Source organism: Enoplosus armatus, chromosome 2 (assembly GCF_043641665.1).
Source record: "Enoplosus armatus isolate fEnoArm2 chromosome 2, fEnoArm2.hap1, whole genome shotgun sequence".
Lineage (NCBI taxonomy): Eukaryota > Metazoa > Chordata > Actinopteri > Centrarchiformes > Enoplosidae > Enoplosus > Enoplosus armatus.
Window position 1 is genome coordinate 3,824,857 of NC_092181.1, and position 26,877 is coordinate 3,851,733.

Consider the following 26,877-nt stretch of genomic DNA (forward strand, 5'->3'; position numbering starts at 1 on the left):
AAGGCAGGAAAGGGGAATTCAATATAGGCTCTATATAACTACACAAATATACTATGAAATGTGCTTATCTTTGATCTGTTCAACTCTATTATTGCTTTTTTCATATTCGGCCACCATATAACCCTTGGACAGGTCTCACACCTATTAGGGAATTATTACTATACATTCAGCAGTGAACATGTGCCAGTCTAACTTCTACAGTCAACTAAAATCAGTATAAAAGTTATTGGTAGCACTAGATCATAAAATCAGCCGCATGACAAATTAACATCTCATCTCTGAGGAAGAAAACATATTCCTAAACTTCACATTCATAAGCCTCGCATACCAGAGAATAATTAGTCTGCTAAAACAAGTCTGTCCAATGGCAGGAAGGAGGTGATAGAAACCGAATACCATGCGAGATTAAACTAGACTGGAAAAAAAAGTGATATCACATTTCTACTAGCCTGGCAGCATGAGGAATAAAGAACCCATGCCACTTATTTGAACTGGCCAGCAAAGCAAAGTCTGCAAACTGAAGAGGTAATAAGATTGATGAAGGCAGCGATGGTTAAAATACTAAACACCAGTTCCTGGCAGCGACTAATTCATTCTCGACTTGAAGCTTTTGTAGCAGTGGAAAGTATTGAGTCTCTTCTGGACAAAAATGTTGGGTGGCTCAGCTTGGAAAAAAATTTTTTAACCGACAATATCTAGCTCCTCCACAACAGTTCATGCCAGTGTTGTTCAGTGCTACATTGTTCGAGCCCACAATTCAAATGAAGAACAAAAACAGACTTGTTATAGAAGTTATTCATTTTTACCATGTTTTTCATATCAGATTCAAAGAGAAAAAAACAACCTAACCTGTTACCTTCAAAGCTTTGGTTTGGACTTGGTCGTAAGCGATATTTGTACCATCGCACCTTTTTAGAAATGACACTCCAAGTACTTGGTCCCTATGTCAGGGTCACATCCAGTGGCTGTTATTAATATAACTGGCGCATTTGGGTCCCTACGTAATAAATGGGCAAGTGCAGCAAACCCTCCCCAACCCCCATAATGTGTTTTCTGGGAACAGTAATGTTTCAACAGCCCTGTTGTGCTTGATCCACCACAGAAAGCAAATCAGTAGACACGAGGAGTTTTTGACATGCTAACCACCACAGAGTCAAAAATACAGCAGAAGACATAGTGTGAGGAGTAGGCTCTTTGTTCCTCGACTTTACACAAGCTGTAGTGCTGCTTCCTGTGACAGATATGGTGTGCTACTAGCCTGAGGCAGCAGACGTCCATGCGCTGATTATGTGGGGCATGGAGCGAGGAGAGTGGCTTTCTTGTTTCAAATAGTTCAGCAGGGCACGTGGCGACAAGGGAAGACAGCTCAGTTCAAAGTCCCATTGCTGCAGTTTATTAAAGAGGGAGAGGGGACAGGAGGTTCGGCGTCAGGTTACTGAAGGTGCGTTGCCTTCTTTTTCTCTCATAGCAGAATCTTGACCCCTCCCTGTGGAGACTGGGCGCCCTGGGAGACTCCTCTCGGAGGAGCTGGTCCAAACTCTAACCGCTTCACCAAACTGCAAGACAAGATGTAGCACATGCATTTATAAGCAGACAAAAAGTCAGAATACTTCTTATTCCCAATGTTTGTTGGCTTTACAGACATAACAGTAAAATGATGATTAAAACAAAGCTCTGTATAAAAATGAGGACAAAGGTCAGGTGAGTTCACATGGTGGAATTAACAGCAGTACAGCATATGTTGCAGAATGCAGATGCTCAAGGAGTGAATAATTCAATTTTGTACAAACAGCACGTTACTGTATTGTACTGCATGCCTTACTTTACATATCAAAGAAACATTCCCTGAATTTCTTTTTCTTATTCCTGGTTCTTATTTTCATAACTATGTCCAAGTTCATGTATTTTCACAAGTTTCCGCCTCTGTTGTAAAGGAAAGGAAATGTGGACTCCAGCAAAACAAGTACAGAACCAGGTTGAAAACAACCAAAAAATGTCACTGTAAAAGAACACTGTAAGTTCACATGTGGAGAAAGGAAGCACAGTGGGTTGTAACATTAAAAAAAAGTTAGCATCTACATGACTGAACCTACATGAAGATCAGAACTTGTGAAAAAATTAAATAAGCTTTTACCATGTTTAACTGACCTCTATGTAACACTTAAGACTGTGCTGCTGTTGTTTTCCTCACCTGTCGTACTGAGGAGGAGGGCTCATGCTGGTAGCTTGGACCTCAGGGCCTCCGTCTAAACGAGAAGGACTACCCGGGCCAGCAGGAAGTGCTGGTCTGCTGACCGACGTGTCGTACACAAAGTCTCGACAGGAGGCCAACTTTGACTCCAGATTCTGGCAGGGATATCAATATAACAGTCAGATACATGGAAAACCCAAACTTGTAGTGATTCTATTTAGTGATAACACAGTTCCGTAAAGCATGTATTCACTGGGTACTATAGTGGTATCATTTTTAAATCTCTTACTCCAACTTTTCGCAGCAGCTCCCCTACAATGTTGAGTGCAGATATTCTGGCAGACGTAGTGAGGGGAGTCCCCGTTAGACCATCACCTAAAACAAAACAGATATGAGCAGGTAAACACATAGTGTGTTAATATATTCACCATCACTGTATTTATTCCTGTAGTCAAAGTTTTTCTATTTACCGCGTCGGATACTGGAAGCGGGGGGCGTGGCAAATGAGCTGATGGGTTTGGAGGGTGTGACAGGGATGGACGGGTTTCCAGCTGAGGGGCATGGCAGATCCGATCGATCTGTGTCTTTGCCCAGGCTGCTGGACGGCCGTCTTTCCTTCTGACGTACAGCCAGCTCCTGGCGAAGGTCTGACACAAACAGGACACACAGATTTGTAAATAACAGAGATTGCTACATTTTTAAAAAGGACAACAATGTCGGTTTCTATTACGTTCCATATAGTAAAGAAGTAGACAAGAAATTGCAGAGACTTGAAACTACTTCAAATAGGTCATCCATGAAGTCATGTCAGCTTTGTGGAAATCAGGTGCATACATGATCTGAACTGAAAACTGCATTTCCACTAAACAATAATGCAAGTGTCCTGTAACACCAAGCCAACGTCAAAGACCTAGCACACACAAAGATCAAGATCAAAGATATAAATACTGTTAACTTCCACAATCTTGCATGAAAACAGACATCTCTTCTTTGTTGTTATTGCACCATCGCAAGGCAACAGGGGGCGACAGGAGCAGATGGACTTCAGAGCTCAGTGTCTTGGTAGTGTTGGGGGCTCCGCCTTCCGCGGCTACAAGTTCGTTGAACAATATGATTGGATAATATTTTCACAACGTCATCGCTATTGTCCAATGGCGTCCGAGAACCCAAACTAACTGTTAACTGTTACTGAGCACAACACAAAGTGTACAGCCAACAGCCAGCTGGCTGCCAACATGTATATTCTGCACTTGCAGGAGAGAAAATCTCTAGTTTGTAGTCTATAGTTCTAATCCAAAAAATGTCAAGGAAAGACAAACCAACAATTTTCCCACTCACTAGTGTGAATCAGATTCTCATCAAATGCTAAAAACACAAACTGAGAATGTCCAATAACATTTGCCACTAGCAATGTATAGATTTGCTTTCCTTTTCTTTGACCTGGCATTGTCAGCCTGTCAACTTGTCCTTTGCTTGTGGAAGAACAGAGTAAAAGACAAAATAAGGCAAAAAAATAAGACAGTAAGCTCTCGTTGCTGACTGCCTCTGCCACCAATTCAACCTGCTCAACCAACCAAGCGGCGACTGATGACAGTTAACTAGGGCCAAGAGCAGCAGATGCACAGCAAAAACTAGCTAAGAGGCGATGGCCAGCCCTGGCTGATCTACAAATGCCCAACGGTGCCTGATGAACGACTGCTGGCTCGGTGAGTCACAGCCCTAACATTAACAATAAAATCAGATATGATATTAACTTTGATGGATTACCACTCTTTAGCCAGTTTCAAGTTTATGCAAGTTCATTTTCATACCACTGGGCTGTCTAGAAGGAGGGAAAGACACAATTCAAAACTGTCAAGTATATTTGATCAGTATTAAATGAGCTCAAACATGAAAAACCTTAGGTACAGCCCTTAAGTATCTTTTTCTAATGAACTTCGGCAGTACAACTATATATTAGAATACAACTAATCATTCGATCAGATGCAGGGTAAACAGGAAGAAGAGAGTGGGCATAAATACACCCAAAATTTGGAGAACTAAACCAGCTATCAAAATTCGCTGACTTAAACATAAGTGTCAGTTTGTAGAGAAATCAGCAGTTCCTGTAAACTTGAGAAGCTACAGCGAGTGCAGGTTTGTGTGTTTACCTCTGGCTTCATCCTTGAGTCTCTGAACAGACTCCAGCAGGTTCTCTTTCTCATCCAACTCACTCTCAAGAAAGGCATTTCTCTCGATGACATGGTTCATCCGCTGCTCAAAGTCCTCCAGAGACATGATGGTAGCCCTGGGACATGCAGAGAGGATGGGCCAATAAAAATGAACAATACTGGACTTAATGTGCATGTTGGCTTTGTGTGTGTATGTGTACTAAAGTCAGAAATAGCCAGTTTGTTTGACATTTGATGATGAAGCCCATGGGTGAGACAAAAACACAAGACCTCTTAGACACTGACCTTTTGGTCCTCTCCAGGTCATCATTGGACTGCTCTAGCTCTCTGATGTATTTCTGCAGGTGATCTCTCATTGCTTTGGTTTCTGCCAGATCTTCCTCCAGGGTTGAGATGTGCCTAAAAGCATCGGAATGCTGAGCCTCAAATTTCTCCTGCAAACAGCACACAGACATCAAATTAATTGACATTGGCAATGCCAGCTTTGCAGTGTCACGGCAGATTCATCGATGCAGCTGCCAGCATGTTTTAGAGGAGGAACTGTGTATTTCATAGACATTAGTTGAGAAAAAAATCCCTTTGAATGTTCTTTGTCCACCTTGTCCCCAACAACCTTTGAGCAATTTGGGTTTTTTAGCACAATTCTGCATTCACTTCTTCCATTAATGTTCTCTTCCCCATGGACCGCTGAACAAAAATAGCAGTCAGCTGCCTTCCAGCTAGGCAGCAATCTTCCTACTGGCAGCAGCAATGACATGCTGAATTTTGGTTGGCTAAAGGCCGTCTGTGTGTGCGGGCGTGTCCATTTCTCTGTCTGAGAGAAGGAACAGTAACATCACAGCTCTGTTAGGACCAAGGCCTGTTTAGAATCAAGGTGCTCTACCTTTATGCTTTCCAGTTCCATGCGCAGTCGGTTGTTGTCTATAAGCAGCTCTTTGTTTCTGCCCTCACACTGCTTCAGCTCGGTTTCCAGTTCTGCTTCATAGTCTCGACTCATCTGCTGAAACTCCTGCAACTCCTCCTGAGCCTCATCAGCCCTGATGATAAAACAATGTTCACCACCAAAAAACAACTCACTCACCATGTTGTACAATATGTGTACAGTTATAATGTAAGATTAGTTATTTGACGTTAAGTTACCCATTAAAGAGTGTCTAAGGAGTAGTGTTTGCCTAATGTTACCTTTGCTGATGTCTCTGTGCCTGCTCCTTCCAGAAGCCCAGCTCCTCTTCTAGAGATGCAAACTTTCGTGTTGTTGGCTCTACCATGTCTGTTGCTTTGTGTCAGGATGGCGGGGATGGGAGACCTAAAAGTAAAGTAAAACGTAGTATAGCTTTTAACACTGCCCTGATCTGCCATAAGAGCACAGACACCCTTACCATTCAAACCACACAACTGTTACGGTTAGCTAATGCTAAGTTAACTAGGTTAGCTAGCGTTAACGTTAGTCTAAGGCGCTATGCATTTTGTCACGGCATACTGAGGCTGGGAAAAGTAAAAGACTACAGAAATATGTTTTTGAAATTATTTCTATCAAGAAAGAAAAAGTACGCGTTAGCTACTTTAAAGCTAACTCAGCAGCGGTGTTGCATATACCATGGCTAAGCTTTTCAGCTGAGCTAATACAGCTAGCTCAGCGGCGACTTAACCAGAATATTATCCCAACACAGTGAAAAACAGATACTAGGCAGACTCACCTGCATATAAGGGGACGATTAAAACATGCTATAGCTAAGGGAATGTACTTCGAGGAAAGGCTAAATTTCCTGAATTTGTGCAACAAACGTATTGTGATTGCACAAACTAATCTCTCGTTACGTTAGGACGGTGCTCGACTCACCAACCAAATACAAACGAAGTTTGGGTTCTCGGACGCCATTGGACAATAGCGATGACGTTGTGAAAATATTATCCAATCATATTGTTCAACGAATTTGTAGCCGCGGAAGGCGGAGCCCCCAACACTACCAAGACACTGAGCTCTGAAGTCCATCTGCTCCTGTCGCCCCCTGTTGCCTTGCGATGGTGCAATAACAACAAAGAAGAGATGTCTGTTTTCATGCAAGATTGTGGAAGTTAAAAGTATAGTTGTGTTTTAGAATTCTATTATCATTTTTTGTAAGGTGTTTCTAATATTTCATATTAGAGACACTTACAATGCAATCCAATACAACATTCCCACTAAGTAAAGCACCATAGATCAATACACAAACAACTAAAGTAGAAGTTAACTTTTTATGTATCATATTTATTTGGGACAGTCATTTGCATTATATTGTATTGTACAAATGTTTCTAGTTGTCTGGTCACAACTTGTCAACAGTTTGACAAAGCAAGTGAAATGGAATGCTCCTCCATTTTCATCTCATCATCCCCATGAAAGGTTTATGAAGGGAAAACATCTACTATACTGTTACTATGTGGTACTTAAGACTATCATACATAAATAGTTAGCATTATATCATATTATTTATTATATTCTAATGTCTAAAGGTTGGTAATGAAATGAAAGACCCCGTAATGAAATCATTGAGAAAAACAATCTTTAATTGTATAAGAGCCCATGTAAGCCTGAAAGGCTGTACCTCTGACAATAATTGATATTGACATTGTATTCCCCCAAAGAATTCATTTATCTTTCATGTAAAATGCAGAGATGCCATCAGTCCATGAGTTTAGACAACCCAGGGTCTTGTTATACTTTCAACATACATATACAATATACCACCTGTTGTTAACAGCACATTCATGTACAAGTAATCACATGCTTTACAGTCCAGACAAGGCTAGTCCAGTGGTTCTTATAAGACCTTGCAATTCATATTAATTTTATGCTTACTTTGGATGGACACACTTTCACAGGTCACTACACCTTCTCATTTCTCCGCCTCAACTATAAATACATCTAAAACCTGTGTTCAGAAACGTCTCTCACTCTAACGCAAAGGGCAGGAAGTCGGCTCTGGCACCTGGAAAATTAACATACAGATTTCAGCCCAAGGAACATGGCTTATATTATGAATTGTGACTGGAAGGCATTTAAGATCCTGAGAAAAGGTCAGGAGTGCGCAGCAGATCGCCACTTGTCCTTGTAGTAAAATGTCTGTTGGCCAAACTACAGACTGTGTGAATGAGTATAAACCTCTGATATGAAATACACCACCAGAAATTCAGATAAAGGTAAGTGCACAATGGTTTTCACACAGTTCTTCTTTTCCACCACAACCGGGCTTATCCTCATCAGGTCAATCATTCAGTGACAAAGCAGAGAGATCTGAAGGAAAATAAAACACATCCAAGGTTAAGTCCACCACACAGTCAGTTCATTTCACAAACGTTACACAGCCTCCATCAGAAGACTAAATGTTCTTCCTTACCTCAGAGGGATCATTCTTCGGCTTTACTTGTTTCTTTGTTGTTCTTGCGTGAGCATGTCTTCTTACTGTCTAACACATCTGTCTTCACCTGACCCAGAGTTTGCAGTAGGCACATGGTGTCAAACCCCTCATCATTAGCCTCTTGCAACAACTCAAGCACCTGTAAATAAGACATGTTACGTCTTTTTCAAAGCAACAGCAAACGCAGGTGACATATTTTAACCACAGTATCTGTGCTGGGACCCACCTGCAGGCACTTAAATGATTTTAGTTCGCTCAGGTTCTCCTGCAGGAACAACAGATAGATGCTGAGGTCGTTGTAGAAGGGCGTGACCACACCCAAAGCCCCAAAGCCCGGCAGCATCTCATAAGGCCGGAGGAAGCCGGAGCTCTGGCGAGCCGGCCCGAGAGCAGCGTACACCACCAACGGAGCAAGAAGCACATACACCGCCAAGTTGATGTAGCTGAGCAGCCTGAAGACGCCCACGGCCACGAGCTTACACTGGACAGCAGATGGCACCATGCTGTCGTTCTTCAACACCCCTGTGCGCAGGTCACAGGGAAACTCGTCAGTGAGAGAGGCCAGGCCGATGTAGTAGCCAAGGTAGAGGCAGGCCAGCAGGAGGATCAGCAGAGTCAGGCCTCGGCATGCAAGGTACTTGACCACGAGGCAGCGAGAGAAGCGTTTGGTCTTCAGATACTGCTCCACTAAAGGGTATTTGAAGCAACCCTCTGTCAGGTCCAGGGCACTGCTGCTGAAAAACATGGGCATTTATTTATGAGGTGAAAAGACCTCTGTGTTTAGAAAATGCAAAGGTATTAGTACAAAGCTGTTTTTTTTCCCCATCAAAGGATGGCTCATTCTACTTTTTTATACATGCGGTCTGTCATGTATTATTCCCTCTCTGACCTGTGGACCAACATTTTCAATATGGCAACAACACACTCAGGAAACATGAAAAAGGCTTTACATTAAAGCCAATCTTTTTAAAACAAGTATACGTTATTGTCACACAGTCACATCTCCTGCTAAAAACAAAAAAAGAGTAAATGAGTGAGTCGATCTGGTGGCAGGTTTAACAGAAGTTTACCTCTGGGTGTCTTCAGGTGCAGCTTTGCTATCCAAGGATGCCAGATTCTTGGCCAATCTGATGGCTCGATTGTAAAAGCGGTCCAGCTCCTCCATGATGAAGTTGAGGTCAGAGGAGAGGTGCGGAGCGGCAGTGAAACGCCAGAACAGGGCCGGGATATACAAGAGGATGGCCAGTAAGAGCAGGATGTATGGGAAGAACTGAACAGAAAACGGAACAGAAAAAGGCTGCATTAGAAAGAAAAGACAAAAATCCAACTTTGATTTCTGGACTTTATTAGTACAACTTTAGCCTAAGAAAGTAATCATTTAGCTTTTTTTAAACTGTATGAGAAATGTGTGGTCAGCTTCAAGCCTGTCTCGTTGGTCAAGGGGCTACCCACACAATCACACTGTCAGCACTGATGTACCTTGTGTAGCCATAGTGGCGAACTCTCAGCTTGTTGCTGTACTGCTGCCCAACAAAACGAGTCCACATACGCGGCCTGTCTCCACGTGAAGTTAGTGGGAGCAAAGCAGCTGATCTGGGTGCCTGGATGAGGAAAGTGAAGAATTAGTCGAGAGCTGATTCAGCAAAGAGAAACAAACACCACAGCAACTGTCAGCCCTCCCTCCTCTGCACTCATGGCCTGATTAGTTGGTGGGTTGTTTTCAGCATACTTTGTGACGTGCCCCTATTATGGTGGGTGTACAATGGGAAGTTCAATCAGACATGTACAATTCACAAATGACCCACATAGTCAACAGACATATTTGGCAGCACAAATATTATGGACCGATGCTTCAAACAAACTGAGCTCCCCACAGAGTTCTCGCTTCCTGTCTTTTCCATCTATGACATATAATCTGTCAATCAATTATAGTATCAGTCACGGTAGTACCAGTTTTATAAAGTAAGTCAACTTCTGTTTGAGGCTGGAGCATGAAGCGGTGGGCTAGGCCAGCTAATTCTGTCAACTGCCCCCTAACTGTTACCTGTTTTGCATGCAAACGTGAAAATGTCGAACACAGAATGCTCAATTGTTTGACTAAAGTTAGAATCACATCACATATGCAACATACATGTTCAGGCACTTGTTATTAGGTAAGATACCATAGCATTAATCTAAAAAATGAACAATGCTATCATTTAAAGAATGCAGCTTGGTTACAGACATTCCCTTTCAGAGTGCGCTGGGTTATTTTAGTGTTGCCACACTTTAGTTTAGCCACCATAGTTTGCTCAACCTGCATAGTTTTATATGAAATGGAGATATGAATAGAGTTATTTACATATAGTATACTGAGCAGCATCCCCCTTTAGTACAACAGGCCTTCCACAGCAGACGTGTTGACGTGTGACAGTAGGAAAAGCACAGGTGCTTTGGTTTCATGGCTCACTGTCACGGGGATGTTGTTATTAGTAACACCTGCACTTTTCCTACCACGACATGATGTCTGCTGTGGGAAAGGCCCATCTACATCTAATACTCTCTCTCTGTATCTCCTCCTTTGTGATTGCTACAGATTTGATAAGGAGAAATCAATGTGGCATTTTGTCTTTCAGTCATAGCAGCACAATAAAAGTTCTCTCAAGGCTTGCAGCGTTATGGATCCATCCTGTCTGAGTATCTGGGGTGTCCAGCAGTACGAGCAGATAATGATAGCAACAACAGACTGTGGGCATTATGACCTAAGAAGATTAGATAGATTTGTTACACTGCTGATGGAGCTGGAGATATCTGTTTTTTACACTTAAGGGGAGTCATGAGGATAACCGGGCAGATGAGCTATTCTCCTGTTCTTTACAGTAACCAAGTCCAGATTGCACCAGCTTATCTTTAAAGTCTTGTTTACAGTAGGCCTGCATGTACAGGTGTCTGTCAGTGTGTGAAGGTGTCCATGCCCATGTGCGCAGCAGCAGTGTATGCCTGCCTCACTGTCTGGGGTGGAGGCTGAAACCACACCTTCTCCAGTATTCACACCTCTTTCTTTCTGGCCATTGACTGAATGCAATACATATCACATTGCTTCACCCACCACTACATGTAAGTGTTGTTAATTGAAATAATGTGCTACAACAGGGAGGGAGACAAAGAAGCCCCGATAGAATCTCCTTCGACTGGCCTATGCATTGTTATTCTACATGATGAAAGGGTCCAAAGGGTTATAATGACCTCAGATGATGAAGGCGCAAATTCAGCAACTCACCCACTGACACCTCTTGAGCAAAGGCGAGCGAGATGAGAAACAAAGGCAGCCCCACCGCGAGAAACGTCACTATTTTGTCCACCGCCAGCTCCAGACGCACCCCTTTGTACTTCGCCTCCGTGGGGTCCTTCAACAAAAAGTCGGAAAAAACGTACTCGGTGGCTACGTGGGCAATCGCCATGACGGACGGGAACAATGAGCCGGTGTTGTCTAATTGATGGAAGAGTCCGTCTCTTTTCAATTAGCCAAAAGCGAACTGCGTCATAGGTTTAAATTGATCAAATATATATATATATATATCCCGCAGTGTTGATATGTGAATAATTTCTAAAACACTGAGCCGTTATTGTTTACCCATCTCCGTTCACTACTGGTAGTGATGGTTCAACCTGCTGTCCCGTTACTGTCTGTTCCCCAACGGGGGGGGGGGGGGGGGGGGGCGGACCGGCTGCGGGCCGCTAGAGGGCGCCACTGTGCCTTTAAGTGCACCTACCAGGCAACATTTGCCGGATAGATCCTCATGGTGGGACACTGTTGATTAATAGTCAATAATATGATAGCCAGTAAGTCATTACGGTAATGAGTGACTTTTCTCTGATGAAATTAGTAATTGAATTTGCTATAGTTCGTTTTGTCTCATATATCTCCTTATTGGCTTTTAAGGGAAATGTTTTAATATAGTAATTTTATTCAGTGGTGGAAGAAGTATTCAGCCAGTAAAAGTAATGTAAAAGTACTCGTGTTGTTAATTTCTTCTTCATTCCCCAGATGTAGGCGATGATCCGATGATGGAAGGAAACTCCGCTGATACTGACTTTTTACATAATATTGTTTATTTGCATCAAAGATCAGGATCAACAGGTATGCGCATCTTGACCTGTACAGCACCCGTAGCCAAATCAGTACTGCTGCCTCGAACACTGTTCAAGCTCGTCTTTTATACCTTTAGACATACATGGGGTCCTACTATAACACACGAGTATGTAAACTTCCGTTCCCCATCCAGGGGTCAGGAAAAGAGACCTCTCAGAATGACCTTTCACATACCAAGGAAGACCACGCCTAAACAACAATAAATCTTATCTTTATGGGCCCCAACATCTGCTAGTTGTTTACCTGGAACATTTCATACGTGGCAACTTTGTACTGCATATCATTTTATGAAAAGACTATTTTTTATGATATCAAATAATACACATCACTCACAAGTGAGTACATACATTCAGCATAATGAGTAATTTTACTGCAGAATGGCTCGCGCTTCCCTATAATATTACTGGATTATTATCGATGATGCATTAACAAATATCCAGCATTTCAATGTTGTAGTTAGTCATGATGGAGCGAATTGTTACTACTTTATATACTATTGGATGGTTTAATCTATAACAAATAAGATTTGAAATTGTTTATTTATATGTTTTGTATAAAAAAATCTTAATCTGTAAAAGATACTTGAAACGATAGCTGTCAAATAAATGTGGTGGAGTAAAAAGTGCAATGTTTCCCTCTGAAATACAGTAGAAGTAGCTCAAAAGTGTAGCATTAAATGGAAATACTCAAAACTGTACTTAAGTACAGTGGGTAACTTGAGTAAATGTACTTAGTCTCCACTTGTTCTATTGATGATTATTGTAATTTCTTTTTAAGGAATGGCAAAATGTGCAGTTCAGAGAAAGGGAAGGTAATTATTCAACCCCAAGACTCTTCATTTGGGGGCTAATAGAGAAAAGGTATGACGTTAAGGGAATGCTACTTTGTACAACCATGAGGTATTGAACAATGTCATGCCATAAAAGAAATCAAATCGCATTCAGTAAAGTGGCTGAGACCGACACACCAGAAATCCATCTGCAATTGATACATGAATGACATATTAACATAGCTACTTCATTGAGAAAATGCATCACTTCCACATTTTGTAGCCCAATATAAAACGATAATTCAATGTACCAAATGTATGCAGCTAAAAATGATTATTTCAGGATTCATTAATTAACTCATTAATATTAATTCATTATATTTTGTTAAAACTAAAAACAACAACAAGTTGTTTGTTTAGTATATTGCAGCTAGGTCTAATCTAACCCTTATTGTAAATATCAGCCAATTTAACATGCCAATCCCGGTGAGTTATCACTATCACATGTATCGTTCTTTAACAATAACATTTGCGACAGCTGTGCGTGGTTTCTGGCAAAATTAGGTTACAAAAAGGTGCGGGTTTCTAGGGCGACAGATAGGGGGGGAACAGTCCTATGAGGAAGATGTGAAAGACGAGACCTTCTCAGGTAGCGAAATAACCAACTATTTTGGAAATTTCTCGCCATTACCAAATAGTGTTGATTTTATTGTAAGGACAATGAACGATAGCATGTGGGGCGGGGGAGGGGGGGCTATGTATCTGTTAAACAAGCTAACTAATGGTGCCTGTTGTTAGCTTAACTCTCGGGCTAGCTCCAGGCAAACAGTTATCGTTAAATTAGCTATATTCAGGTAGCAGTTTAGCTAACTTAGTTAACCAGCAGATACCGACATAAACATAAAGAAACGGCATTAACGTGAGCTAGCTTATAGCTAACTTCACGTCGGTTGTTTTACACGATTCGCGTTGGTAAAACATGACTGTGGCGTCAGTTAGCTTTAGAGAAGCAGTCCAAACTTGCCAAGCGTGTAAATGTTATGTACGCAGACGTGCCCCCTTTATTGACTTAAACTGCCATTACGAAACTGTCTTTCGTAAAACGCGCTTGCCCGACCGGACCTTTGCTATCATAGATAAGCCAGTAAAGACAAAGGTTTTAACAGTTACCGGGGTCAGTAAGAGGTTATGTAAGCGCAATTAACTAGTGTGAACTTTTAACTTTCGTTTTCCATTCACAGGAAAGCATGAGAGAGAAGAGAGATAAAAGTATGGTGAAAGACCTCTCTGGGTTGAATGATGGAAGGACTGGGAAAGGAGAGATCCATATGCAGCACTAGACCCTTCCCATGGCTCAGTCACCCCAAAACAGAGGCCTCAACCCTGCTATGGAAACTTAAAGACTGCTTTTCCACCAATGAGACAACCTCCCTTCATCACACTGATAAAGAAGTAGGTATTTATCCTGTCCCACAAATGGGCAGTACTCAAACATGTAGGGGAGATTGGAGGAAATTGAATCAATTTGTATTGTGAATGCTCAATTCTTGGCAACAATCCTGTGGAATTTGTTATCTCAGATTTAAAATCTATACATTTTAACATTAGTTGTTGCTGTCTCTTAGCTTGAAGTAACAGGAATGCTGTGAAAAAAGTCAATTCTGATCCTCAGCGGCTTGTGCTTGTACATATGAGCTACAGAATGACTGTAAACACAGTGAGTCCTTTCTGCACTTGTCACCTGCATGATACCCGCAGGTATGATATTGAATCTCTTATCAGCTGATAAGCAAACAGCAGCAGGTTGGGAGATGCTGTGGTAAACTTGAAATTCAGCTTTACAGTGCCTTTTTTCTACTTGGATTTAACCACGACAAACCATTTGAAATGTGTTTTTAATACTGCTCAGTGCAGTTATCTCCTGCTCTTATCCACAGAACATTGTTGTAAAAGTATCTGCTTGTTTTTTTATGTTCCAGAACAATTACATGGGCAGCAGAAAGGCCGTGCTGGAATTGAAAGATGTCCCCCCTCCTCCTCCGCACCATACTTCCTCTTCCCAATCATCCCAGCCCTTCTCTCTGGCTCCTCTCCCTTTGCCTCCTCCCTGCTTGCCTCCTCCTCAGCTTACAGACTCCCACCAACAACAGCCACCACCCCATCAGCAACAAGAGGGGGCTAGCCCCAAAGTAAGCATTTGCACTCACTGTGAATATTGCAGCACAGATGGCTATGGGTTATTAGGTGGAGGAGGAGGAGGTGTTGTTGGTAGCAGTAGCAGCATTGCTGGTGTTGTCTCGCTCTATATGGCCCCAGGCTCTCTGGGAGCACCCAGCAGCAGCAGCGGCAGCAGCAGCTGTATTGGCGGGTCTGGCCCTTGCTCTGTAGCTTCTTCTGTTCATCAGTATAAACATAACCTGAGCTGTGGAAGTAGAGGTGAAGCTTTTGATCCTTTGCTCAGTCTTGGTTACAAACCTCAGCTGCTCTCTTCTGTTGCTACCTCTCAGCCTATTTCATCACACCCCTACCTCACCTGCTGCACGGGGCTTCTCCACACCTACCCATCACTACCTCTTCCATGCAGTCAACCCAGCCTGTTTGCCTCCTCAGCACCTCTGGCTTCCTCTCTCCCATGTGTTTCCTCTCTACCTGCTCCCTTGCATGGCTCTTGCCTGGCCTCTTCTGGTTACTACACTTGTGGTGTGGACTGCTGCCCATCAGCCAGAAGATCCCAGAGAAGCACACTCGGTGATCACCCAGCAACCACCACCATCACCACTACAACCACCTCAGCACACTTCTGCTCTAATCCTATGCACCTAAATGTAGAACGCACGGTTTGTGTGAAGGGGGCACACTACTGCCAGGAGTGCCTGTTGAAGGTTTGTAGAGCCTTTCTTTTGTAGTTGTGTGCCATGAAGATCACTGTAGGTACCTTTATTCCATGTGCATGTGTGACCTCAGCCATTTAAACTGAGACTAGTTTTTGTATTTGCGGTGTTTATAAAATGCATTTGTTCTGGTACTGCTTGTTGTCTGTTTTTATTTCTGTTTTCCTTGACAAATGTATTGATGTCCACTTATTTGCAGCCTATGAATGGTCTGGCGTTGGAGTCAGACAAGGTGTGGCCCAATGCTCCTGTTCCCCAGACTGCTCCTATCCCCATCCCCATTTGTAATGGCTGTGGCACCTCCTCTGATGGCATGATGCTCATGCCATCGACCAGCCTTGGCAAGACTGGCCAGAAGTATGGTTAGTGGACTCTACAATACAATTTTGAATTCCTACATGTATACAGTTTATTAGAATTTTGAACTTTTGAAATGGCAAACTCTTGGAAATTTGAGTGAAGTGGATATGAAATGTTCTTCCATCCAAATTAACTGCAACAACAATGAAATAACTTAATTTGAAGCTCTTAAGATGTTTTAAAACTGTTGAGTGTATTTAGAAAGATTGTTTGCCAACTGTCTGCTAGGTTCTCCAGAGAACAGTGGTCCTGAGAACATCCCTCCGGTGGGTGTCTTCTGGGACATTGAGAACTGCAGCGTGCCCAGTGGACGCTCTGCTGGAGCTGTGGTCCAGCGTATTCGCAGCCGTTTCTTTCAGGGCCATCGCGAGGCAGAATTCATTTGCGTCTGTGATATCAGCAAGGAGAATAAAGCTGTCATCCAAGAGCTCAACAACTGCCAGGTACCAACAATAATAACTTTTATTTTCTCAGAGTTGATCCAGTACAACTAAAACAGGAGTACATTTACCATAAGTTGTGGCGTATTTACCTTGAGTGATAGACTTAGCTGACATGAGGCATTCTCATTGGAGCCTTCAGAAAATGCTGTGAAATTACCTTATGAACGTGTCAAGTAATTCAGCGCCAAAAAAATAATGAAAATTCAACAAAGTGGGGCTAAAGTCTGAAGCTATGTGTACATCATTTTTCTTCATCAGGTTACGGTTGCACATATCAACGCCACAGCCAAGAATGCTGCAGATGACAAACTTCGCCAGAGCCTACGACGCTTTGCTGAGACCCACACTGCACCTGCAACTGTTGTACTAGTATCCTGTGAGTTCAGCTCAGATTCACTTTGATCAGTTACCACCTTGATACAACAAAGGATTTTGTGATAACAATTGTTCCCTTTTCATTGTTAAAAGCGGATGTGAACTTTGCAAGTGAGCTGAGTGACCTCCGTCATCGCCATGGTTTCCAGGTAATCCTGGTCCATGGCAGCCATACATCTTCAGCCCTACTGCAGCACGCCCACTGCCATGTGGCCTTTCAGGAGATCACAGCTGATCTGCCACCACGTATGCTTGTCAAAGCGCAGGTATGCCTCACAAATGCTTCATTAGGAAATAATTTGGGTACTCTGTTGTAAATAAGGTAAGATGGTGCTGGCAAAAGTAACCATGGAGAATTTAATTTGAGTGTGGACTTAACAAGAGGGCAGAGAGTGAGGCAGTTGGAATGTGAATTTGATCATCTTAACAAATATTTATTTACACAATTTTCTTTTAGAGGTCATTACAATTTTTCCTAACCTATACCACTCTCAGCCATTCTCCAAAGTGTTTTTCAACTAAAGGGAAGACTACTGCATTCAATTTTTTTAAGTGTAAATTATACAAACCAGACAGAAGCGCTGTCTCTTCCTCCCCTCCCTCAGCCCAGTTTCAACCTCCTCTATGTGCACAACCTCCCTGTCAACTGTGACAAGAGCCTGCGGAATGCTGTGAAGCTCAGGCTCCGCCGCCTGTCAGACAACTGTGGTGGCAAGGTGCTGGGCGTGTCGCAGGGCACAGCAGTCCTCCGTTTTGGCAGCCCTGAGGCAGCTACACGTGCCCGCAAGCGAATGGAAAATGAGGATGTGTTTGGCCGCCGAATCAGCCTCTCCTTCTCCCCGCGGCCCAGAGACGATGCAAGTCCTGAGCCTGAGCTTCAGTCTCGGCCTCATCACTTGCCTCAGACTCTACCCCAGACCTGTCAAAACCAGGAGTCAATGTTTGACCCTCCCCCATCGCTATCCTCCTTCTCTTTTCTGCCCCTGGAGAAGCCCAGGTCACCCAGGAGGCCACGGCGAGCAACCCGCCCGTGCCACACCCCAGGCCCAGTGCCTGAAAGGCCCTACAGCCCCAGGAGGGGGTGCAGTGGGCCTCCCGGTGGTGCTCCAGCCAAGCCCCGTCAGGTCAGCAGACTTGTCAGTGCCTGCTTCCCCTTAACCTCCATTGCCCTCTATCCTTGTCTGGGCTGCTATTTAAAACACAGTAGCTTTTTTTTCCCTCCCAGTGTCCTTCTAATTGCTGCTTTGATTAACCGCTTGTAGCTGCTTGCTGAGCTTCATTTGTCTGCCTGTGCTAGCATGTAGCATGTATTTGCTGTGTGGTTAGTGCTCCATGTATCCCCTATTGTCCTGCACGTTCATTCGTCATTCATCATATTAATGCATGAATTAGCCCATAGCTTTTGAGTTTTTCTGTTTTGTCCAGTATATCAGTGCTGATATACTCCTTCATGTGAGAAGCCGCTTCATCCAAAGTCTGCTTCATGCCTCTATTTATTTTTGTGGCTGAATTTGGCACATGCAGTTTTTCACTATGATTTAAAAACTGACCTCTGGTGGCTGGAGTGACTGACTTGGCTTGTCTTTCTGCTACTGTGTTTCTTCTTCGTTGTGACTAAACAGACCAGTGTGGAAGACTGGAGAAAACTGACCCATAAATGTATTACTGTGTAGATGGACTTAAACTAGGGATGGGCATTTTAAGCTTTCTCTGTAGTTGGACAGTAAAGAGAAATTTTCAACTCTTTCAGCACCAAAATAGAAGGAAAACATCAAAACACGAAGAATATTAAAGAAACTGACAGATTTCTATACAGATTGAGGTCCAAATGACTAAAAACAACCTGAAGTGTGAAGCACACTCTCATGGCTATATCATCAGCTCTGTGCTATGGGTCCAAGAAGTGCAGTACTTGTCAATTACAACAAGACAAGTAACTAGCACAAGTCTGTTGTAAAGCTGTCTCTGCAACTGTGGTGGCTGTTTCAGCTTGGCCTTGAGCTTCTCAGCGTCTTTGCCATATCACTGTTTAATCTGTGCATCTCACATTGTGTATAATACAGTACTTTCAAGTTCACAAGTCAATACCTTCCACAGAACTAAGATGCAAATATTCAGCTGGTGTTGACTACTGCTGTTTTCTGCTCGGCTAGTTGATTTTAAATGCACATCCCTAGTTAAACCTCAGAACATCACTTTATGCCCTTCCATGAGTTTTTCCATTGTGCTTGACATACGTACATGCATGCACACAAACACATCAACAGTATCCGGCCAGTCCACAGCTACAGTTTTAACATCTGCTGACTCTGTCTAATCCAGGAGCTGGGTAGTGTTGAGGGCAAGCCCCGAATGGGCTTCCACCACCTGGAGAAAGGACGTGCTGCTTCCTCTTCCCCCCACAATAATGGTGAGACGGGAGCCCTGGAGCAGCTGTCCAAGCCTGGCCTCACTGGAGAATCCTTGTACAGGAGGAGGTATATACAGGGAATTGGGACATTATACCGAGAAAAATGTCGTTTGATAACAAGCTTTGATAATTGGCTCCATATACTTGGTGTATATCATACTGTTATCTGTTATTTTCTAGCCTTTTCTAAACTTATTTTGGTTGGATATAATTCTATCCTTTTCCTAAAACAAATGAAAAAGAAAATAATTGAGCATCATGACCAGCAACAGTGCAGCAAAGGAAAAGAAAGCATTTGGAAGCCCTACACAGCAAAGGATGTTGCCCTTACACGTGTCCCCCTCTCTCTTTTTTTCATCTTTCCATGTAGAAGAGAGGGCTCCAATCCTCGCAGTGCAACTGAATCCCCTGTAGAACAAGGGGACAGGAGCTCAGGGGAGTTCCAGATTAGCACACCCTCAGCCTTCAGCAAGTTGAACCTGCACAGGAGCTTCAGTCCCTTCGTCCTGTCCCAGGGCTCCTGGTCATCCAGGTGACATATTGGTCATATTTGACTAAGTTGGCCTAGAGCATGAATCTTTATGGAGGTGGCACACTGATAATGCTACATACAAATTATCCTGATATTAAGTGTAATGTTGGTTATTAATTGAAATTTGTGTCCCCCTTGAACAAAAAGGAGTGCATCCCCCTGCTTGTCCAGCCGGTCCTCACCCCTCCTGGCTGCTCCTCGTCCTGAAGGTTCTCCTGAGCCTTTCTCAGATGGGGCAGAGGTCCAGGTGGCCAACCTGGACTACAGAATGTCCCGCAAGGATTTGCAGCAGACACTGCATGACACCTTCTCCCGATACGGGCGGGTAAGGCGTATTCCAGTCATGTTATTGTATTGATCAAATAGCCTGCATCCTCTTGACATCAGAGTCCAAAATAACTCTAATCTCTTAAGATGAAATGTTTGCTTGCAGTACGGTTGTATTGATTGTCTGCTTGAAATGAGATTCAGCCCCGTCTCAAAACATCTCCCTGTGGTGTGGCTTGTTTTGTATAGGTGAAAGCTGTGGAGCTTAGCCCCCACACTGACTATCAGTTGAAGGCCACAATCCAGATGTTGTCCCTGCAGCAGGCCATAAGTGCCGTCAGTGGTCTGCATCGTTATAAGATTGGAGGCAAGCGCATTCAGGTGTCTCTGATCACAGGTGGCAGCAACAAATCCCTTGCCATGCTCAGGTACAGTCAAGCGTCATTGAGTGGGGGGGTTCATGGAATACATATTTTCCTCAACTGTTCTGGTTTGTGGTGCTAAATTTCAGCTTTTTCATTGTACAGCTCGGAAATCATCAGCATTCTTCAGGATGCACCTGCCAGTTGCCTTCCCCTCTTCAAATTCACTGAGATCTATGAGAAAAAGTAAGAAGCTTTGTCTCCACTCATGGCTTACAAACATGAGAACTTTCATCGTACATATTTTGTAGTCGGAGTATAGTGACAATATATGCATTTCAAAGCAATTCGCGTGTTTTTTTTTCTCATCCAGATATTCCCGTAAGCTTGTGGTTGGGGATCTGTATAGGCTACCTGAGGTGGTGGCAGTGCGGGAACAGGGAGGCTCGAGGCTTGTGTGCCTTCTGCCCAGCAGCCAAATCCGTCAGAGTCCACTGGGATCTTCCCAGTCCCAGGAGGGCTCATCCTCAACTAGTGGCAGCCCCGTGGTGTTTGAGGAGCTGGAGTACCATGAACCTGTCTGCAGACAACACTACACACAGCAAGACTTCAGGTTGTAGAATTTTGCATAAAATGTGCTTAGTATATACAATAATTTTGAATATTAATATTTAAAGAAAGAAAGAATGAAAATGTATGTGATTTATGTATTAAATTCGGGTTGTAGCCCAGTTAATAGTAAGCCTGTATTGTTGGCCCCTTTGTAGCTCCTCTGGAGCATCTTGATCTGTCATGTACCTCGCACTCTGTGAGAATTAAGGTTGATGATTCAATTGCTCAAGCACTGTTCTCTGAACTGTACAACTTGAGCTGACTGTCACCTCTGTTTCAATCTCTGATTGTGTGTCTTCTCTACCTCCTTTTTCTTAGTGAGGCAGACTTTGACCCTGACTCCTATAAAATACCTTTCGTTGTGATGTCTCTGAGCACCTTAGCCTCTGAGGTCCACAGTCTGTTGCAGTCACATGAGGGAACTCTTCCATTACTCAGGTGACAACCAGCTCTTCAATTCATGTATAAAGATTTATTTTTTATAAAACAGAGCAAACATGATTTCACACATTATAAAGTCAATAATGTAGATTTTTTTCTGTGTAGTTTTCCAGACTGCTATGCAGAAAAATTCAGCCCTCTGCAGCTGGGGAATGAGACACTGGAGGGTGGTGTTCCTCTGGAGCACCTCATTACCTGTGTTCCCAGTATCACAATAGTCACGGCTCAGAACGGCTTCAAAGTCATCAAATGGATCCACAACAAACCACCAGCACCAAACTCCGGTAGGAACATTAAAAATCTCAAAACTTTGTTGGAGGTTGTTGACATTTTAATGCAAATGTGTTCATTTCCTACAGTAGCTACAGAGTGCTATCTTTACCAGTCAGATATACCAGGCAAACATTTAATAAAAAAATCTTTTTCATGCAGAGCCGTGGATTCAGCGCTGCAAGAGTCCTGTTGGCAACCCACAGCTCATCCAATTCAGCCGTGAAATTATTGACCTCTTGAAGAATCAGCCTTCTTGCCTCATGCCCATGAGCAAGTTCATACCCTCATACCACCATCACTTTGCCAAGCAGTGCCGTGTCTCTGACTATGGTTACTCCAAGCTGCTGGAGCTTCTGGAGGCCGTGCCACATGTCCTGCAGGTATTGAGGATAATGAGGGTTGCACATGATTGCTAAATTGCAAAATATGTCGTACTATCAATCCCAATTGTTGTTCTACATATTGTTGTTTGTTTTTCATATTTTAATCTTCTTTACCCACAGATCTTGGGAATGGGCACCAAGCGTTTACTGACCCTGACCCATCGAGCTCAAGTGAAGCGCTTTACCCAAGACCTGCTCAAACTGCTCAAATTTCAAGCCAGCAAACAAGTCGCCATTAAGGACTTCATGCAGGCATACCATTGGTCAGTCAACGTTGCTTGGAGCTGTAGATGATGTCTTCACATTAGCTTTGTGTGGTGTGGATGTTAATGTATTCTTCTACTTTTGTGTATCAGGTGCTTCTCCAGAGACTGGAGTGTAATTGACTATGGCATATGTGACCTGATGGACCTGCTGACTGAGATCCCTGACACCACCATCACTATTACACATCAGGACATGGACACAGTCATCTCTGTTCCCAAGAGAGGTCAGTTTAAACCAGTTACTAACAAGACTTATTTGGAAGTGAAAATGAAGCTGAACGTGAATTATTAGATGTCCACTGCAGTCCAGAGTTCAACAATAAATTGCTATACCTTCAGAAGCTATGTTCACCTTCATTTTTTACTTCCAAATAAGTGTTTTAGTTCATTGATTAAATCTACATGGTCTGATTGCTGGTGTTGCTGTGCCCTGTGTAGTGATGTTCCCAAATCGAAGTTGAAAACCCCTACAGTATGAATGACTATAAACGGATAATTTCACGTTTTATTTTAATTGATTTCATGTATTTACCTACAGAGCGTACAGTGGAGGAAATGGAGCGCACTAAGCAGTTTGGTAAGGAGGTGGTGGACCTTCTCCGTCACCAGCCTCACTGCCGAATGCCCTTCAGTAAGTTCATCCCCACCTACCACCATCACTTCGGTCGTCAGTGCAAGCTCAGCTACTACGGCTTCACCAAGCTCATGGAGCTCTTCGAGGCAATCCCCGACATACTGATGGTGAGTGAGGAAGACTGCTCATACTGTATAATTACTTATAGTCCTCTGTTCTCCAGCACTTAACTATGAGGAGTTTACTGACCCTCGGGACATAAGGGAAGTAAGATGTAATAAATTATATTGAAGCAGTGGTATCAAAGTGTATATCTGGTGTGTAATGATGGTCCCTCTGTGTTGGGCAGCCAAGAGAAATGATGGCAATGACCTAGGATATTCTCTCGACAGTGATTAAGTATTTGAGTCATAGATTTCTATTTGCTTCTTCGAACTGACCTGCTAATTCAAACTGACTCAGCATTAGGTGGCTCTCGTGGTATTTGCTCCTCCTTCATTTGTTAACACAGAATACTTTCTGGGTCAGATCAGGCTTCTCTTGGCCTCAAAGTCATTCTCTTGGATTGAACTGGGTCATTGAATCCACCTTTTTAATCAAGCATAAATGCCTCTTCCTTTGTCTCTGCCTGAGCACTAATTTAACACCTGTCCCCTACCTTCGTCAGGTGTTGGAGTGTGGTGAGGAGAAAGTGCTGACTCTGACAGAAGTGGAGCGTATCAAGGCTCTGGCGGCTCAGCTGGTCAAGCTGCTTCGGGCTCAGAAAAACTCCAGCCTTCCTGTCAGCCAACTGCTCACAGAGTACAGCAAGACCTTTGGTTATGGTCTACGTCTGCAGGACTACGACGCCAGCTCCCTGCCGGCTCTGCTGACCAAACTCTGCCATGTTGTCAAGGTAAAGAACACCTTAAAGGATTCGTTTTGGTTTGGGTTTTTTCTATTTCGGTTGTTTTCACTGCTTTTAGATAGCATTTGTGCATCTTAAACCTACAGGTAATGACTGCTAATAATTCTTAATTTCTCCCAGTGAGAGACTCAAATGTGTTTAAAAACAACACATTTTATTAATTGAAAGTGCAATATTAAATTATTTATGCTATATTTGGTCTAGTTAATTTAATGGTTAAACAATAGCATTACTGCAATTTTACAATTGATTCAACAAATAATCCACTGTTGCTTAGTTTTCACAAAATGCCAAAAATGGAATGGCATCTATTCATATACCGCTGTGGTCATGCATGCGTCAGATAGAGCTGAGATGGCAAAGCACACCAACATAACCATCTGCATGCAAGTATGATTTTGCTGTTAATGTCCCCAATGACTTTTTGAAGTTGAGCACAGTAGGTGATAGTTTATAGATGATGTCTGGCGATGGGAAATTAATTTCTCAGAAACTGCACTGTTGGTGATGACTGATCATAGAAAACCTTGGTCTTACTTCTGACTCCTTAGTAAGTTACCAATGAACAAGCAGCCACTTTCTTTCCGTTTCCAGGTGGTGGATGGCTCGGAGGGTCGAGAAGTGCAGTTGATCAACAGGAAGTCTTTGCGCTCGCTGACCTCCCAGATTCTGGGCCTGCTCATGTCCCAAGAGGAGGAGCATCTCACCAAGGGTCTCAGAGTGGAGGTGCTGAGTCAGCATTACCTGGTTGTTCATGGAGCCCCACTCAACCCATGTGAATATGGGTTTCTCTCCCTCAGCGAGTTGCTCAAGAGCCTGCCCTACCTCGTGGAGGCGAGTGGAAGAGTTTGTGCTTTTTTTCGTCTTGTTATAACTCCCTCAGACTGTAGTTTACCTGTACTCCCACACAGAGCCAGACCTGACTGTGTTTGATCTTTCTTCTTCCGCAGTTGTACCACGAAGAAAGTGATGACAACAGTAAAGTTGGCAGCACTGCCAGTGGCCGTGGTGACGAGTGGGTGAGGCTGACCAGGCTTTACCAGTTTGCCCGTAACGTGCGCGCCCTGCTCCACACCTACCATTACAACCAGATCTTCCTGACGGAGTTCCAGGGGGCTTACAACAAATTTACAGGCTGCAGCCTTGAACCACGTTCCTACGGATACATCAGCACTGATGAGCTGCTCAGCGCTATTCCACAGGTGGGAATTCATTCATTCATTCATTCATTCACTTACTGCAGTACGAGTAGAAGTTAACACATTGTCCATAGATAAGGTACAAGTGTGACTTAAGTCCTGGACATCCCATAGCTTTAACATAATGCTGCGTCATGAAATCTTCTCCAGTCCTTGTAGTTTGTTGTTCTTGTCTCTGTATATTTATTAGTTTGTTTTTGTGGCGTGTCGTCATCAGGTAGTCTGGATCAAAGGGCATGGTCACAAGAGGATTATCGTTTTGAAGAACGATATGAAAGGTGATGGGCATCTTTCTCATAGCATGTTTCATTTATTAAAGTCAAGCTAATCATCAGTTGCTATCATTAGCATGTACACAGACTGTTAATAAGGTGTGTGTGTGTGTGTGTGTTCAGCAAAGGCAAATTCTTCAGTCCCCAACAGCCCCCTGCCAGGAGAGAACATGGAGAGCCCAAGAGACAGCCCGATTAGCAACGCAACTTCTGGAGCCCAGAGTCCAGGTAACATAGGTCACACCAGCATGTACATAGTATTATGCACCTGTTTTTGTTAGTCGTGATAAAAAAAAATCTAGTGACGTAATTGAAATGAGAGGGCAAAATAAGATACTGTTTGACTTGCAATCAAGCCCGGTTTTAGAGAAGTTTCTGCTCTGTCAGTCGTTCTCAGATAACGTATAGATGAAACAAAATCATGTTTCACAGCAGAGTCGGAGCTACTGTGTCTGACATCACCAGTAGACCTACTGTGTGGTCCTGTACCATCCTGTCTACCGTCACCTCAGCTCCATCCCGACCCCGTTCTCCTGCAGGAGGCGGACCTGATACACTTCGAGAAAACTCCACCGACAGGTCCATTTTTTAAATGTTTCAAGTTTCACGTATTTGTACTGCATATAAACCTGTATCAGTTAATGATCAACCCCCGTTTTCTTTCTTTTTGGGCCCTGGGATCCTGAACAGTAATGTTCACCCAAAATGATGTGTGCCTTTTTTTTAGCCAGCCAGCCCGTCTATCACTTGTGTATTTTGATGCTGATCCAGATGCTTATTTTTAACTTTTCAGATTTCAAGGTTTCCTGGATCACTAGTTTTCAAAAAGTGTCAGGTAAAGTGATGCTGTCTTAGGCAAAGCAAGGGAGCCAAAAATACATTTTAATGAGTTAATCACACTTTTATTTGCAGCTTTCCTGTCTTTCATTAGGTGTAAACTCAGTCTGTACTCGTGTGTGTGATTTCAGTGAGTGATGAACCTGAGGTGGCAGCTGCATCATCTGATCCTCCTGAGGAGCCTGGCAGCACAGAAGCCACCGCAGTCTGCAAACCTCCACCTGACATGAAGACCCCCTTGTCCATGGACAGTCCCAGCAGAAGAGCCACACGCAGCAGAATTAAGCTAGCTGCCAACTTCTCATTCACAGCAGGCCTCTGATCCTTTTCACACATGCACACAAAGCAATACTAGTTCACACATAGTGTAACTCTAAATGCAAGAGTTGACCGGCTACACTGAACACACCATGCAGAAGTGACCCCAGAGAGCGTTGGTATTGTCCCCTCTACACCTCAACAGGCTGTTGCATTCTTCTGCTTTCTTCTTAGTCACTCATCAGCCATCTTTGTTCTCTTTTTTATTTTTTTATTTGCCGATTTCACAATCGGTGTGTTCTTCAGATTTTCACCCAGCTGTGATTTTCTTCTTGCAGGTTTTCTGCAGTTCTTTAATTTGCCAAATTCATCTACTGTAACCTGTGTTTGATTTAATCTCGAGGGAAGTTAAATTATATGTCCATGAATGTGCATCTTCAGTTTTGAGCCACGTCGTGTCAAAGAACACTTGCTGGCTTGCAATGAATGCACAGTCTCAAGATGAGTTGGTTGTCACTGTATACAGAGAATTAGGTAACATTGGGAGAAATGCT

The 26,877-nt window shown here is 43.2% G+C and overlaps 3 protein-coding genes across 3 annotated transcripts; 1 reads left to right on the forward strand and 2 right to left on the reverse strand.

Annotated features, from left to right (window-relative positions):
* Nucleotides 1-912: 912 nt before the first annotated feature.
* LOC139296510 (nuclear distribution protein nudE homolog 1-like) lies at nt 913-6,158 on the reverse strand. Its single transcript, XM_070918927.1, has 9 exons — nt 6,060-6,158; nt 5,545-5,668; nt 5,246-5,399; nt 4,648-4,796; nt 4,342-4,478; nt 2,662-2,838; nt 2,481-2,566; nt 2,192-2,346; nt 913-1,556 (listed from the first exon to the last, which is right to left on the reverse strand). The coding sequence occupies exons 2-9, from the start codon at nt 5,628-5,630 to the stop codon at nt 1,463-1,465; spliced, it is 1,038 nt and encodes a 345-aa protein (XP_070775028.1). The 5' UTR covers nt 5,631-5,668; nt 6,060-6,158; the 3' UTR covers nt 913-1,462.
* A 1,591-nt stretch (nt 6,159-7,749) lies between these two features.
* On the reverse strand, nt 7,750-11,200 carry LOC139301102 (pannexin-1-like). Its single transcript, XM_070924399.1, has 5 exons — nt 11,020-11,200; nt 9,240-9,361; nt 8,831-9,030; nt 7,987-8,494; nt 7,750-7,899 (listed from the first exon to the last, which is right to left on the reverse strand). Exons 1-5 carry the CDS (start codon nt 11,198-11,200, stop codon nt 7,750-7,752), a joined length of 1,161 nt encoding a protein of 386 aa, XP_070780500.1.
* Nucleotides 11,201-13,901: 2,701 nt separating this feature from the next.
* LOC139294792 (meiosis regulator and mRNA stability factor 1) lies at nt 13,902-26,524 on the forward strand. The gene is made up of 26 exons (XM_070916722.1): nt 13,902-14,113; nt 14,641-15,543; nt 15,752-15,914; nt 16,141-16,355; nt 16,614-16,731; nt 16,824-16,996; nt 17,336-17,854; nt 19,053-19,207; nt 19,511-19,672; nt 19,820-19,997; nt 20,189-20,367; nt 20,467-20,547; nt 20,675-20,914; nt 21,232-21,351; nt 21,460-21,638; nt 21,787-22,007; nt 22,131-22,273; nt 22,367-22,500; nt 22,815-23,017; nt 23,518-23,745; nt 24,352-24,591; nt 24,708-24,959; nt 25,174-25,234; nt 25,352-25,465; nt 25,661-25,807; nt 26,197-26,524. Exons 1-26 carry the CDS (start codon nt 13,958-13,960, stop codon nt 26,385-26,387), a joined length of 5,475 nt encoding a protein of 1,824 aa, XP_070772823.1. The 5' UTR covers nt 13,902-13,957; the 3' UTR covers nt 26,388-26,524.
* Nucleotides 26,525-26,877: the final 353 nt, after the last annotated feature.